Below are 17,141 nucleotides of genomic sequence, written 5' to 3'. Positions count from 1 at the left end.
TTTACACAGAGTATTAGGAGCGGCAGCTGATATTGGCGCCATCAGTATGTGAACTGAAATGAATCATTTTCACCCTAAACCACGGAGAAATGAACCAATAAGAAAGTCGCCCGGCACAGGTAACAGTGCAGATGACTGAGCATCACCCTTTTTGTGTATGAAAATGAAATGCTTCTCGTGGCGCTATGCAGATCTATCTCGCCCCCTTAGCAGCCATTTGTTCATGTGTGCCAAGCAGCTCGACAAAATACCCCTCACATCCCCTGTAGGCCTTATTCAGGAAAGCGAGTCAGTGTTCCTCTGACATGATTACATCTGACAGGAAGGCGTAGTGCCTCATCAATTATACTTTCACAAAGCGACACAAGCAAACTGTGGAACAATACACTATATTGTAATGTAAACCGAGGAAGGAAGTGAGCTGGCTGCAAATCCAGAAATGGCCACAGGTAAGTGATGGAGGAGGGGAGACATGCAGCAGCAGAGGACACGGGGGCCACTCACCTTGAGTGTTCTTGAAGGACATGATGGCCTGCCGATAGGGGTTTGGCTGGTCCGGTCCATCCGTCAGGTTGGACAGCACCAACAGGAGCAGTAAGCTCTGGGTGGACAGCGGTAACGGGTGCTGTTCTTGATCTGACCCGGTGCGGCTCCCAGCGCCCCCCAGAGTGAACACGTTCCACAGGCCGCCTGGAGGAAAGAAAGGCAGCGCAGCGGGTTGTGAGTGAGGGAACATGGTACAAACAGAGCACTGGTCCAGAAGAAAGAGCGTAACCGCACTAACAACAGTATCAGCATCTGGTCCTCAAGGCAAAGACTGCTGTATGTTTCAAAATTCATTTTATTAAATGTCTGGTTACAGGGACAGGTACTTTTATCCTGTCGGAAATATTAACAAGCTCAAATGCAGCCAAATCCAGCACGTTTAGCTCGGCTTGACAAAAGCTAATAGTAGAGAGCCCGCAAGCCTGTTTTCTAAAATATTAATGTCAGTGTAGTGGGGCGGCAAGGTGGTGCAGCGGGTTTGGCTGGGTTCTGCTCTCTGGTGGGTCTAGGGTTCGAGTCCCACTTGGGGTGCCCTGTGATGGTCTGGCGTCTCGTCCTGGGTGTGTCCCCTCCCCCTCTGGCCTTGCGCCCTGTGTTGCCGGGTTAGGCTCCGGTTCACTGTGACCCCGCTTGAGACAAGCGGTTTCAGACAGTGTGTGTGTGTGTGTGATGTCAGTGTAGCACACACTATTCTATTTCTTATTTGCTGAGGAAACGCCCTTTGGAAACTCAAAAACATGGAGCCGCCAGCACGTTTCTGAAGCAAACGGCACTTTTTGTGTGCTACCCTCTAGTGGTCAGTTTGTCCACTATGGGGTTTCCACTCCATGCCAGGTGCCCTGTCCTACATGCAGCTCTTCCAGCTCTAGCCACACTTTCCACACCTGAGAAGTGACAGAGGATCCTAAATGACAGATGGCATAGTGGTTTTGGAAAGCACCACAAGGGCACAAGGTTCAAATCCCACCTCTTACTGTAGAACACCTGAAGGCGGCACCTACCCCGAGTTGCTCTAGTAAAAATCACCCAGCTGTCTAAATGGGTAAAACACTGCAAGCTGCTTTGGAGAAAAGTGTCAGCTAAACAAATAAATTCCGAGGTAAATTAGTTCACGCAGAGTTACAATCAGCTCAATGAAACCTCTAAGGGCACAAGTAAATTGAAAACCAAAGTTTTAAAAGAAAAGAAAACAAAGTTTGGGACAAGTGGATGTTTCATTACTTAAAAAAGCCCACTGAGCGCACATGTTTAACATCAGAAAAGCATGGCAAACAAAATGGACCGGTGGTCTTACTGGATGCGCAGAGACACCAATTACAGAGTTCCCCGCCTCCAGAGAACCACCAGCTGATCTACACCCGGAGGCCATTAGCCTCACGGCGGTGAACCGGTTACGATCAATGCAAGCCGTCCTACTCCTCCATCCTTTTGCCCGTCAAAACGGAGAGCCTCCGGTGTGGCCCGTCCCCGAGTCCATCAGCCTGGGACGCGGGGGGTGCCGGGTGGGAGGCGGAGATACAGCTGCTGTAAGAACAGCACCGCCACACATCTCCACAGCAGAAGAGGAAAAACCAGCCCGGTGACAGTTCCCCCACCCCAGCCAAACCTAAACTGCTGCCAGTGTGCCAGGCAGGATGGCTGACGGAGCCGACGAAGGTGCGCAGATCTGCTGACTGAGCTCCGCTCGCAGCTGGCACCTGCCTGGCCGCCGAAAGGCTCTCAGCCACAGGTCTTGGCAGGGCTGCCTCCTGAGCGACGGTCATTTCCTCACAGGCCAGCTCGGTAGCCATCTAGACTGTCCCCACCGTCCCGGGACACAATACCGCAACGCCTGCTCAGCTACGGTGTAAAGGGTTCAGTGTGGCGCGATCGCCTCATGCCTACACTCCTTCCACACTGGACACTGGCAGAAGAAGCCTCTCGCTGAGCAGTTACACAGCTGACGGCTATGCAGCTTCATTAGTTATTACATCATTAAGACTAATGCTTACCATTAGCCTAACTAATTAAGCGTGCGAGGGATGCATGGCTAAGAACGGCACAAGGAGAGCAGGATGTAGCCCGACTGAGCATAGACCCCCGCGGCAACACGGCAGAATTCTTGGGATGGCTCGGCCTACTCGGGCCGCACGGGTGGGAAGTGTCACTCCCAGAAGGGACAGCGGACAGGAAGAGAGGTCCGAAAGCTTACCCTGTCAGAAATCCTCTTCCCAACAGCCCTTCAAGCCCGCCAGGAGGCCAGCGCACCATCCTACACATTCAAAGTTGGAAGAGTCACGCTCTATTTATAGTCACGTATCACAGTATCCTGCGCACGTTCCCTCAAAGAGAACAGGCAGGGGAATGTAAAGGGACATGGAGATGCAGCAATTCAGGTATACTATACAGTATCTGTGTGTAAGCAGCTAATGTGAGAGACAGGGTGAGGGCCATGGGGATGATGACGAGCAAAGAGATATAAAACAACAAGCGCCGCGCGCAAGTGATGCGAACCCTTCGAGTCCGTAAAGAATTACTGCACGATAATGACCGATAACCGCTTACGCACAGACACGAGACCTCCGACCCAGTGTGTGCCGGCGGGAGCCACAGCCGCTTCATTATTAATAGCTATCATTTGGAGCACGCTCAAGTGTTACGACAGGCCTCGGTGAGATATTACAACTACGCGGAGCAGGAACGCGCCGTATTGATTCCTGGCTCCTTGGAGGGAAATTTCACATGGTCCGACGCACAAGAAAGCCAGGGTGCTGACCAAATTCCTACCACGGTAAGTAATCCCAGATATGCCTGACGCCATTCATTTCTGTGGAACCTGGAGTATTGTCAGCAGACAAAGCATAGCAACCACGCAGAATTTCGCAGTTTAATTTGCTCGGCGAATAATGCCTTATATTTGCATGAGAGCGGGCCAATTTTTTGTAACCAACCGATCCGTTTTATTTTTTTGGACTTTGTCAACTCTGCAAATATTGAGCATATAATAAATAAAGCATAATTATTTATTATTGAGCAAAGCGGCACGTTAACGCCAACCTGTTTTGGGTACAACTATACAGCACAACAAAGAAGCTGATAACCCGAAAAATTCATATTTAACACATGATGTAATTCGTGAATTTCACAGATTCTTTCTTGAATGTGACTTTTAACATGCACGATCGTGTAATATTTCTCGGAACATATTAATGAACCGTAAATGATAAGGATGGCGGTAAGATAGAGAGAAGTGGGACGCGTGCGTGTGTGTGAAAGACTGGCTCTGAACTGCCCACAACCGCAGAGGAAAGACGAGGCAAAGGCCTTTAGACGGACTGTGACATTAGCCTTAATCTCCAGGCAGACGGCTCTGTGTCTGGCCCTTCCATGTGTTAGTCACAGAGTGTTCCCGAGCCTGGAGTCTCAATGTCTTCCTCACAGCACAGATTCGAGGCTCTGGTCCTGGCAACGGTCCCCTCCGGCTGCGCTCCCTGGACCGTGTCCTTCGTCGACTGCTCCGTCTCCCCGACCCCCCCCCCCCCAGAGAATGTGACAGGTGGTATCATCTCCCTCCAGTCTCACACCCCAGATTTGATGAAAACGAACAACACAATTAAACAGTGCTTCCTCAAAGTACGCCTTTGTTCATTCAAAAATAAAGCTCCTTTGTGCTGGACGGACATGCTGTTCTATTCAGTCGAATTCTGTGAGGACCAATTTCACAAAGGCCTCTTGATTGCTCTACGATACTGCTATATAAATACACAATAAGAGGAATTCTGAGCCCAAAATACACGAAACATGCAAATGGAATAATACATTGTCACAAAAACAATAAATACATTCCCTCTAACAGTTTAAAATGCTTCATATAAAAAAGTCTGGTGATTTTTTTTTTTTGACAGTCAAGCCAGCCTCTTGATATTGGAGCTCATTTTATAATGTTATCAATGGAACAAACTTTTAAAGTGATTTAAATATTTCATAATGTACCTTGCTATTAGGATGTGCAACGTACCCTTATATCTTCACTTGCCTCTCACCGCTGTCTCAATTGCCAAACTACAATAAAAAATAATGCATCTCTCTCTCTCTCTCTCTCACACCCCCCATTTCCAGTTTGATCTGATGTGAACCCTGAACCATCTAACTGGGCCTTACACACAGTACCAGTCAAATGTTTTTCATAGATTTACCAGAAACCATTTTTCCCCACATTCAGCACTTGGTTAAGAAGTTTGATCAGGAAATCAGCTGCACTGTCTGCCATTCATATGCAGCAATTCCCAGAGGGGTAGGACACTTGTCGGATGCTTTATGTTAACTCTTCTGTCCGGTTCCTCCCATACAAGCGCCGACACTTTTCGCTGCTATAGAAGAGTTCTGATAATATCTCACAATATTTAAATGATCTCTGCTGCCTTTACACATTATTTAAACATGTAGCGAGTTAAGCTTACGTTCTAACATGCCACGTGTGCTGGATTTATATTAATTCCTTGCAGCAGCAGTGAAAAGCATTAATATTTCACTGAAAAATTTTATCTTGACATGAGAAAGTCATCTTGATCTCAGAGAACGAGAAGAAAGGCAACATCAGTCACACCTCGCTCATAACCAAGTCACTTTTATTCATACTTCATTATCACAAAGTGACTGAGCTGTTAGTGCCCACAGAAACCTGCTCTTTATATACTGAAGAAGCAGGGAGGTCCAGGATGTTGCTCCATTGCGTTCCTCTGGGCTGCTGACACCAGCCTATGCAAGAACCTGACAAAGATAATTAGAGGCCGTGCGCTAATGTAACGGGCAAACTCTGTTCGAGGAAGAACTGCCGATCAAGTCAGCTCATGCCCTTTCTGTGGCCGCTGTCCTACATTCCACAGCGGCAGAGAGCATGCGGGTTGCGGTGAGGGTCAGCGACACTTGCTGGAATGAAGGAATCCATCACGTTGACCTCATACTGGCCCAAAGTGCAGCCTTGCACCCAGCTGCCCACCACAAGCAACTACCCGGGCGTCTGAACTGAGGGCATCCATCTCCGGTTGCCCCCCACACCCCACCCGACCGAGCGGCAGTTGGCCAGGCCCCCCCAGGATTAAGCTGGTAATCCAGGTTGAATATTTTTTTTTCTCCCCCACCGGCCCTCAAATGGCGGGTGAAAGGCGGGACAGGCTGGGCGTTAATCCTCACAGCAGACACTCTGTCAGCCAACGGCAGTTTATCTCGAGACATTAAAATTGCGACAGAATCCTGCTCCGCTTTATCAGACCTACTTCGTCCCCATCCGCTTCTGGTGGGTGAGCGGGCAGGGCGGGGGGGTAGGGTGCCATACAGCCTAATGGACAGGGTGTTCAATCAAAGGGACGGCTGGGCCTCTGTAGAGACAAATAAATACCATCACCCCCACGTGCTAAAAAAGACACGTGAAAAAAGGGGCTGGAAGCCTCAACTGTTACACCCCAGAGAAAGAAAGACTCGTGTTTTATTAGGTGAGCCATGAGAATCCCAAGGGAATGAATGTAGCCTCCTCTCATAGTGTAAGTTTAGCCTCAAAGATTTTGATTAATTCATAGCAGGTTGTTTGTCTTCGTGGTCACCTCTGCTGGCTGTAGATAATTCCGTGGTGTTTGCTCGAGGTGAGGTTTCCGCATCTGTTTGCTACGGTGTCGTCCCACCCCGGCTTCACAACCATCTTCCTGCATTAAAGGGCAGGGATTTAACTTGTTTTAATTTATTTATCTGGCTAGCAGCCAGTTTTACCCAAAAAGGCCTGCATGCCATACAACATTTGCCCTTTCAGACAGGAGCAATCCAGTCCTCTACCATACCCCAGTGTGTGCTAAAAAGTGTTCCCGTCAGTGCCTGAGCTGAGCAGTGAACCAGAAGCATTTTGCTCCTAGACTACCTTCTTAATCGCTGTGCCACAATTCCATTATTCAGCTGCAAAACAAGATTAAATTAAAGCTTATTCCACTACAGAATAGGACTTGGCTGGCGGGGGGGTGGGGGGTGGGACAACAATTGTTTAGTTTAGCTGATGACTCTGTTTTAGCGTTAGGATTCAATGTTGAAAGTATAACGTCCAATTCTCCAGAAGGTACGTCTCTGCTAGAACATGCTTCACCGTAAAATGTTTGACCCTGAGGAACCACATTTCACGAACGGCAGCATCCAAAGAGAGTCATGCGTTCCAAAACATTCTTTTACACATACATTGTACATTTGTTTATGAGGGGACGGCACATTACATATCTTCAGCAGAGCCTGCTGTCACAAGTAGTTTGTGTGGCTTAATAAAAAGTGCTGCACAAAGACTCCATTCATTCCTCTACTAAGAATGTCTCTACATTCCTCGCAAAAAATGTGACTTTGTTATGTACTGCCAATACCTTAGAGGAATTAAATTTCAAATTACACTCATGTCACAATTCAGCAGCAAGGAAATTGTAACCAAACAATGTGTCTCTCTATATAAAAACAACATGAAAAAGAAGGAATACGTGCAAATTCCCGTTATGCCCTGACCAGGGTCATTCTGCTGCTCAGTGCTGAGAAATGACCAACATCACCTCCCAACAGCTGATTTGTGGGGGGTCAGGGAGTACAGAACCTTTGTCTGGAGACAAATCTGATGGTGTTAAGTCCCACATGCCAGTCGAGACAGCGTTTCCAAGCGTACGTCTCCGAACCTCCGGAACAGCAGGCCTTTCTGTTGTAGGTCACATGGTCCTACAGAAGGAGCTGGACGGGACAACCAGTCAAACTCAGGTAACTCAGCAGTATCACTCACATTCCTCGAGGATTCCAAATCCCAACTCTATACACTGTATACGATGCAGTTATTCCTGTCATCGTAGCGCTTGGAGGCAGCAAGTAGCATACTGGCTTTCAACCTGATGGTTGCGGGTTCAAGGCCCAGCCCCTGCGTCTACTTGGGTGAAAAACCACTTCAAAATAATGTTAAAATGCACTTATAAAGCCCAAAGAATGACAGAAAAATGCTTTAATCCATACTAATGACTGCAGAAAACCACCAGAACTCAGTGTAACGTACAGTATATTTTAGCTTTGTTTTATGGGGACACGTTGATACAGCACGCAGCTACGTGTTAAAAAGTAAGTGTCGAAAGGCAATGCTAGAGCAGTGTTTACTGTAATTAATACATTCGCAAGGGATCTGCCTCAATGTTCCTTGCACTGCATGTACTGTACTCAATGACTGCTCTCAGTAAATCCCATTTTGAAGTTCATCTCCAAGGTAACACTTCCTGATGTATAAATCAACTTTATAAAATAATAAAAGAATGTGTCAGTTTGTCTATTATGTAGTTATAGTTGCTGGGTTTCATTCCTATATGAATAATGTACTATTCTTTTTTGGCTTAGATCTGTTTATTCTTACTTTCCTTTTTCTGTACTATTCAAAATGAATGTGTTTTTTTTTTTTTTTTTCTCCCCTCCCCTCTAAGGAATAAAAACAATGTGTTTCTAGCTAGTAATCAACAGGTCCTCATGAAGGCACTTTTTATATAGGAGGGCAAAGAGAGATGAAGACAGCATCCACTATATTTCACAATTCTGATACATGCCGTTCTGTCTGAGCCAAATATGTTAATGAGTCTGTGTGCTTCAGTCCAGTCCTCCCGGCTCCTCCGATTTTCTCCAGCACATGGGAAACTTTGTCTGTGCTCCAGCAGAGTGGCGCCAAGTAGCTTTTCCTTTTGCCCTCTTGGAGGCAGGGCACCAACTCACAAGAGTTTTCCAAAACAGCGTCGGCGCACGAGGGCACCGTTGTGTTCGTAAACAACGAGAACGTGACCAGCTGGACGAGTTGTCACGCGTAACATCTCTATATCACAATGAGTATTTTCTTTGAAAAAGAAAAGTCAGACATTAGGGATTTTGGGGATTACACAGGGGAGAAGGGGTACAAATTAGGACTTGCTCCCACATGGCGATTACAGAGAACCCCGACCGCTGATGGCTCCATGATAGCTGTCAAGGCCCTTGACAAAGGGTACTTATCCCTGGGAACACGCCGCTCTGTTCAAAGGAATCCATAATGGGTCACCACTTCAGCTCGCTCGCTCTCTCTGTCTGTCTGGCCGCTCACAGACCCCTAGCGAATCCTCTCGAGAATTTCCAACAGTAGAAACAGAAACAGGTCAGCTGTTTTTTTCTTGTTTTTCCCTTTCCAGTGTTCCCGTTTCCCCTAATCAAACCACTCTGCACTCTCTGGCATTAACGTCCTTGGAGAAAATTACACTTGGGAACTGCTTATGGGAAAAAAAAAAAGGCCCCAACAACAGTGAGAGAACACAGAAACAGCGAAAATCAATATTTATAATAACGTGGAGAGGCTGTGGTGAAAACATCCTCTTCCCCAGGACGGCACGGCCTTTCTCCGTTGGAATGAATGCGTGCTTTCCAAGCTTTTCTGTTTCCCTCAAGGCACTTCCTTCCTGCTATACCAACCTCAATGACATTTAATTCGTAGATGGATGTGTCACAAAAAAGGAGGACCCCGTTCAAAACAGAGCTCTCAGCTTGAAGGCCAATCATGCTTGTTGCTGCTTTCAGTCCCATACAACATCATCATCATTCCTCTTCCAAGACTAACAAAAGCACACCAATCCCTTGTGTTACAATTGTTTACCTCACTGTGGTGTAAAAATACCCATCGTATCACCTACAAATTTCGCAATTTCCTAATTACAGCAATTTCTTATATTCAGTGTGTGATATAATTTCAGTCACTAATAACAATCAGCAAAACGGAGCCTGCTGCTGCACAGAAGAAGCAAAAAACCAGACAATGAAGGGAGGAAGAAAAAGAACAGAGAAGAGGCCTTTAAACATTTTAGCTATGAGCTTTCTGTCTGGAACCGCTAGACATTTTGCATCTTAACGACATTCGAATGCAAAACATTCAGAAACGCCAAGCGCCCGCGTGCCCCAGGCCCCACTGATCTTTCCCCGCGAATTACGTTCTGCCCTGAAAAGCCTTTAGAGCAGACATGCAAATGTGACCTAATGCTAACCCCTCTCCTACCCTCTGGGGCATCTGAGAGGAACCCAGTGTGCTGGCGGGGGCCGGAGAGCGGACGCATACCAACCGACTGCTCAACTCTCAGGCTGTACAGCAGGGCCAAAATTAACCAGTTCATTAAACATTCAGCTTCGATCTATTTCGCTTTCAAAAGCTGTTTTTCTGGTGGAGGTGGGATCGTGAATCTCCTTGCTCATCTGGCGAGCAGACCTGTACATTGAGAACCGAGCTGCCATTAGAGCGGCCTCTGGCCCACCAGGCCTGGCATCACGACTGCTTGTACAGTTGGCCACTGGCCAAGGAAAAACAGACCTGTGACTGCAACCAAGATTAACTGCTGTCCAGAGAATTTTTCTTCTGAGCTGTAACTGCTGTCTGAACCTTTTCTGCCCACTGTCGCCTTTTTTTTACTGCTTTTTTACCGCAAATTCCTTTGGACAGAAGGATAAACTGCACATATTCAAATTAATAATACCTTTGCTAAAATGTCACTTTTTACCTGAACCCCAAATGCAGCTGCAATTACTTGGCATTTTTCAGAAACTCAAAATAGAATGTCTGTCCGTTTCCATGAACACGGCCTTCTGTTGTGATATGGCGTTTTCTTAAAAAAACTAATGCGCAAGATTCAAAGGTTCTATAACAGACGTAAATTCTGACAGAAATACACAGCACCTCTGCAAACAGCGAGTGCTCCACAAGTTCATACTACGATACTGACCTTGATTTAAAGACACACCTTCAAAACATAAAAATGTAAAAATTAATAAAATTAAGGGGACATATCATAATCATTTTAATATTATGATACTGACTTAACAGCTATTGCGAAATGTATGCTGAAGAAATTTTACCTTGTAGTAGACTAAATCCATGGTTAATTCACTGGCTGGTTCAATCTGTTCGATCCACAAAGGGTGGAAGACCAACGGAGGACTTGTGAATACAGCGATGGACCTCCTTTGACACTAACATTGTTGGGGTACGCACTAAGTTTGCTCAAGGTACAGCTTTAGAGCACTTACTTGCCACACCCGAGGCAAGGCCGTACAGGAGCCCGCCACCTTCAGACTGGGGCTCAAAGATGTGTGTGACTGGAGGAGGACACTTCTCCTGTCTGATGAAATTGTAGAGCAGAGTCTTGACCAGCCGACTGGTGAGCTCCAAGCTGCGGAAAAGCACACACGTCAATGGCAGGAACGAATAGTGCACAACTACACCGGCCATTTGAACTTGTGAACTGGTTCATCAAAACACTCTAAGTCCAGGGGACTTAACAGGGCCACATAAGACGAGTCCTCGGACACATGAAGAGGCTCTTCACGCCATTGTGCTTCTTTGCCAGAAGTATTCCAAATTCAGACCTGAATGAATATAAGGACTCAACCGCACTAGTATAAAGCTTACGGAACCTCCCTACGTCACCTCAAGTAAAGAAACCTTTATTTTCAGGTTTAAACTGGTCCATCCTTGTGCCCTTGTGTCTTTAAAGTAAACATTTTCCACATTATCTCTATTTTTCATGCACATCTGCCAAACTGAATTTACAAGAACAGCTTTGCCCAAAAAAAAAAAAAAGGTTACATTCATTTAAATCTAAACACGGGTATGCTTCTGCTGTAAAAGAAGTCTCCGGTTCGACAGTTCTGCTACAACAAATTTAAATCAGGGATAAAATATAAACACAAGAGAGACAGGCAGCAACTTGATATGCAATAACTCATTTTGTACTCTTTGTGAAAAAAGGTTCACAGCGAAACAGTCTTCAAAAAAGAAATACAGAAAATGTGGGGGGGGGGGGGGGGGGCGGAATCCTCCTAAAAATGACTGGTGAGCTCCTGTTTGTTCTGTATGAATATGCGCCTAAAACATACATGGTGCTGTAACTGAAAGACGGTCTGGTTCAAAATGAGGTTTTGCACAAACATCTCGCTTCTGTTTTTCTGGGACGCCTATTTTGGCCACAGTCACCGAGGCTTTCCTGTGCGCCCTGGCTGGCCTCTCCCTGGCCTGCCACTGCAAGAGCGGTGCTCCCAGCAACAGCCGCCGCAATGCTACGCCAACGTTGCCGCAACATTGCGACAGCATCGCGACAAGGCACCGGGGTCACTGACCACCCTCACACCACCGGGCGCTGGGTAAAGTGTTATCAATGTCGGCTTTCAACATGCAGGCGTGTTGCGGCCCCACACCCTCGAGGGAGCGTCCTGCCAGCCCCTCGGAGCCGCCAACTTTCAGAGAACGTGGGAATGTTCAGAGCACTTTCTGCTCCAAATTCTCTTTGCCGCATTAGATTTGGGCCCTTAGCGGGGCCGTGTTTTCATCCGAAGCCGCATGGCGCTGCTTTTTTGTTCTTCTCTGCTGCGAGTCTGTAGCTCAAGGGGTCAGCCTTAACAGGACACTCACCACCTCCCCTGCATTAGGTACTTGTAGATGTGTCCGTCCCTCAGGATCTCCTTATGAAAAAGCTGGTAGGAGAGCAGCACGAGGAGAGTCGTCACTGCCTCAAACAGGATGCTGTATGTAATGTCCCTGGAGAGACAAAAGGCAAAGACATCGAGCATCACTAGGTATCTCCGTACCAAATGTTTCCTGTGCAGTGCTTGCTCCACCACAGGTCCATCTGAAGAAATAATAACATTATTGTCATAAGATTATTTTCAACAAATAATTTTGGCCTTTCTTTTACAATAACCGTTTATAACTAAAGTAACAAAGTCAATGGACTGTGAAGAACATACTTCTCCTCACAACAGTACAATCTAGTTCAAAGTGCTGCAAGATATCACTGGTAGGTATCACAGCAGATGCTAATGGTCAAGCAAAAATATAGGGTTCATTAGGGTGTCATCCATCGGACAGCTAGAGGAAAAAGACATTGTTTTCTATGGCTTAAAAACATTTTTTGCATACATCTGTGAATTTTGTAGCTGCCAAAAGACTTCCACACAAGCTTCCAGCTCTGCGGTTAATGCACTATACAGTCAACTGAACCAAGCATATCCACATGCTGACACCATTCTCACAATGACAATCATCAGAAAAAAATGACTTCATATTGATACAATAAATATCTTTTTGAATCTTTAATAGACACAAAGTTCACAGAAGGATTACTGGAATTTCTGCTGTAAAATTAATTTTAAAGAAAAAAGGACTAATAAGCTGCTCCAAAATGAACATATGAAAATATTAACAGATAAAAGTAAGTCATGTATATTTTAAAAAAATCCATTTAATTTATTCAGAGTTTGAAAACAAGCTGTTCAAATGTAAATCCAGCTTCCTAATGGCCTAAGGTTTTCCTCACAAAGTACTGGCCACTGTGGCTCTGCTCTATTCTACAAGGTGGACTTCTGGTGTCTGCAACAGGCCTACATTATTTATGTCTGCTTCAAGTCAGTGTTTTTCTTTATTACATTTAATTCTCAAAATTAGAACTTTTTCCAACAACATGATCTCTCAGTATGCACTGGTGCCCCTACACAGCTTTAGGGTCACAGATTTGAATTTGGGCCTTTCTCAGTCTCTGTCAGGTGAGTCTTCACTCCATGAGTTTCAGTGAATCCTTTGCTTTCCTCCTACACTCCAAAGACAAACGATTTAGGTGATGCTCTTTGGCGCTTCAGTGACTGTCCGACTGTCAACGGACAACTGCGACCTGCACCTCTCACAAATGGCTCCAGGTCACCATGACCCAGTGCTGCCAAAGCAGATTCTGAAAAGGAAGGGTGGGTGGACAAACCCTTCTGCAATATTTCCTTTGCAGCCATGCAGACAAGCCACCTGTCCCAACATTTTGTACATATCCTGAGCCAAGTTAATGTCCTTGCACTTCATCTCTTCTCTCTTCACGAATTGCTCTCCTCCCTCCCTTCAAACAAGGTGTCATTCTACTTCAGAGTTTTTCTTAGCTCAAGTCAAAGTCTTAGAAAGTCTTCTGTCAGTCTCAAACACTCCTGAAACAAAATTTATCTTCTATTATCTCCCTTGGACACGCGTTCCTTTCATGTGACTCGGCCAGAACACCATACAGTCCGCTGAAAATCTGCCAAGACTAAATACCATCTTAATCAATGCAGTGTCCTGAGTAAGAGTAGCTTCTTCAAAAACGACACCTTTACCACACAGTAATATTGAGACCCTAAGACGTGCAGTACTCTCCCAGAAGAGGTCTCTTCACCTGATCTTCAAGGGTTCTGGCCACTAGATTCTGACTAAATCTAATCTAGTGCCTCTCTCATCCTGTAAATCCTAAACATATTTCTGAAAACTAAAACTATTATGCTATACCATGCAAATAACATAATTCCTAGAATAACTCTTCTCAGTGACCTATTTCAACTGACCTTGAAATTGCTGAAAACATGGAACATATGTTGGAGAGTCTTTTAGCGTTCTGCATTTACAAATTAGCCATGAACACAAGGAAAATCTGTGCTTTGCTAAGGGCCCAGTGGTTCATCACAAGTTCATAATTTGTATCCAATATGTTTTATCAGAAATATTCTAAGAAAAGTCTTCCTCAAACAACAGCATTTCTCAGAAAGAAAAAAAAAAAAAAAAACTTTTCAACATAAATTAGAAAACTGTGTGTTCATATGCGATTACTTTGCCAGCAATTACGGAATCCAGGGCTGAACCAAGGAGTAAATGCACCCTGGAGGATGCAAACAGGCAGACCATACTCCCACTGGCGGGGCTTACTTCTTGGCCTTCAGGGTTTTTGCCACAAAAGGAATGCTGATAAAACCATTAACTTTGGTATAAGAAAAATGCCCAAATCCCATCAATAGCTTTGCACACATTGGTAGTGAGTCTCAACTGCTGCACAAAATATGTAACACGCTTATCTTTTTTTTTTTTTTTTTTTTTTTAAATCAAGTATATCTGACTACACCCCACCGGATGTGACATGCCCAAAGCAGTGTAGTATTCAGGAATAAGTAATATAACCTAAACTGAGGGCAAATAAAAATGAAATTTTGCATATTTGTTTTTATTTCTTTTTTTGTAAACCAGCTACCCTACTGGGGTGCCCACGAAAGCCATTCCTTTCATCCTGCCGTTCAGAGAAATGCCACCTCCCTCCTCCAGCTCCAGCTAAAGCCAGAGGCAGTGTCAGCGATGTCATTCCCCTACGAGCAATCGTTATTGTTCTTTCCTTCCTGTTGGTTTCACCAGCTCCATGTCCACTTCCCAATCTCCCGCTGTCACTTGGCAATGGCCGTTTTTTTACTTTCTTAGTGGAGGGCTATTTTTAATCACTCTCTCCCATTTCGGGAGCCAGATGCTGAAACTGTCACTGCAAAGACACACTAGTATCACTGACATAAGCACCATCGGCCTCCTCTTGGTACTACAGGGACCGCCTTCTTGGCCCTGGCATCCAGTTCCTTTTCAGTTTCTACATGCGGATCAATGTGTTTGGCTCCGTGAACATGATCAGTTTCATCTTTTTGGAACTGGGATCCCAGGATATCTTGGTGCACCCATGTGATTTGAAAAAGCAGGGACACATGCCATCCAGATGCTCTACACTCACTGTTCCACCTCAAACAAGAGCTAAAAGTAACGTGAAAAGGTGTGGCCGAAAACCCTCAAAGACAAAACATCCTGTTGTTCATCAAAGTGTTGGAGAACAAAACATCTTTGGAAACGGCAGCTATCATTACATGTAGTAAATGTTTGCTCATTTAAATCGATCCTGCGAGGACAGCAGTTAGCATGGTGGTTAGAGCCGCCACTTTTGGACTCGGAGGAAAAATTATCCAGCTGTATAAATAAGTAAACAAATATAGGTAGCATAACACTATAAGTTGCTTTGGAGTACAGTATCAGCTAAATGAATAAATGCAAATTCTAAGCAGAGAAGCTCAATTATTATGACTAAAATTGTTCTTTGGCATTGGCTAGAATCTACAGAAAGTCCACCGAGGAAAATAGGAAGCATTTTATACACAGCGATACCATTTCGTAACATCACAAATATGAACCCAATTAATTAACAACCACAAAATAGCTAATAACCAGGCAGCCCAGCCAAAACGAGTGAATGTCTCGCAGATGGACTCAATGGCTGACAGCGAACGATCACTGAACAAGTGGTGTAATCTGGTGGTCTTTATTTCTGACCGAAGACTGAAAAGAACTGAATATTAAATAAATGATCGTATAAACTTTGAAAGCAAAGAGAAGATTTTTAGTAGATTTAATGCATAAAATGCTCAGTCTCACTGTTATCTTTGGCATGCCTTGTTTGGCATGGTCCTTGGGCTTCATTTCAATGCTGTCTTTCCCCTGACGCCTGAGGTTCAGAATAGTGGACCATGATTATGACTTCCTAGTTTTGTTTTCCTATTCTTTGGCAAACGCGCATTGGGGCAAAGGCACAGATTCTCCACGAATCCCCTGCTCTAAGCGATGTTTCCACTTCCAGGGGTCTCTGCGTTTCATTGTTCCCTGTATGGGAGCTCTGTCCAGGTCCAGCACTAAAGTCACCCCTGGCTGTGCCAGGAGGTGGAATGCGACCCCGTGAAGCACCAGCCCTGGAGGGAACGGGGTGCACGCAGGAAGCAGCCTTCCATGGAGTTCCTCCTCACTGGCCAGATGAGGAGCACGAGGCCAATAGGATGAAGGGGAAACAGAAACTGGATGTCTTCCCTGACCTGACCTGACCGGTTGTCAGAAACGCAACAAGACAGCGTGGAGAAACGAGGCCCACGGACTCCTCACACTATCCACCTAGACTGATAAATCAAAAAACACCTGACAGCAACTGACATTTCTCTTCTCAAAAAAAAAAAAAAAAAAAAAAAAAATACACTGCAAAAATTAACAAGGTTAATTCCCAGTACGCACACAGCGGATGAGGTTACATGATTCTCAGTCCCAACAGTCTTCTTATAAAGCCTGAAGCAGGCAAAATATTCTATCCTACTGACACAATTTTAACAATTAAGCATAGATGTCATCAAGGGCCATTTAAGAAAAAGAATGGGTGCCATGGCATAAAATGCCTGTTTTTCGCTGGAGTCCCTGTGAAACACTGTAAATGATTTTATCTCTTAAACCTTTCATTATACTCTCTTTCTGATTTATACAAAACAAAAGCAATAGTGCAAAAACAATTCAAATAGAACCAACCTAGAGCCATGCTGCTGTGAAGCGCATCCTGAAATGGAAGGGTATTTAAAAAATAGTAATTATAAAAAAGAAAAAAGAAATCAATGGTGCAGGTACAAAGAGCTTGAGCAAACTCCTGCTGGGAAACCAATTTTCCTTCCAGAGAAAGAATCTTCTTTTCAACTCCTCTTTAACCCTAAATGACACTACAAAACATATTCACCATCTTTATTCTCCATTATCAATTTAAACAAATGTTCAAATTGATCCCCCTGCTTCATGGCAGGACTCCTCATCATGACTTAATGATCCAGGCGGGAGGCACAGACAGAGCAGGAGGACATCCTGAGCACTCTGGACAAATTCACAGCGTATGACCCTTTTAAAGTCATTTTTATACAAAGCTAGTCTCCACTGTGAATGTCTGTCCTGGGGGAAA

At 45.0% G+C, this 17,141-nt stretch overlaps 1 protein-coding gene across 2 annotated transcripts in view; it reads right to left on the bottom strand.

Annotated features, from left to right (window-relative positions):
* Window positions 1–17,141, bottom strand: part of dym (dymeclin) — an 84,436-nt gene that overhangs the window by 52,766 nt on the left and 14,529 nt on the right. For both annotated transcript variants that reach the window (XM_018755313.2, XM_018755322.2), the window contains exons 7-9: window positions 11,984–12,109; window positions 10,603–10,745; window positions 505–690 (exon numbers count right to left, since the gene is read on the bottom strand). In XM_018755313.2, the coding sequence (XP_018610829.2) occupies window positions 505–690; window positions 10,603–10,745; window positions 11,984–12,109 (455 nt within the window). The remainder of the gene's footprint in view (window positions 1–504; window positions 691–10,602; window positions 10,746–11,983; window positions 12,110–17,141) is intronic.

Source organism: Scleropages formosus, chromosome 6, assembly GCF_900964775.1.
Source record: "Scleropages formosus chromosome 6, fSclFor1.1, whole genome shotgun sequence".
Classification (NCBI taxonomy): domain Eukaryota; kingdom Metazoa; phylum Chordata; class Actinopteri; order Osteoglossiformes; family Osteoglossidae; genus Scleropages; species Scleropages formosus.
Note: the sequence above shows the minus strand (reverse complement) of the source record. Positions and strands in the feature narration are given on the sequence as shown.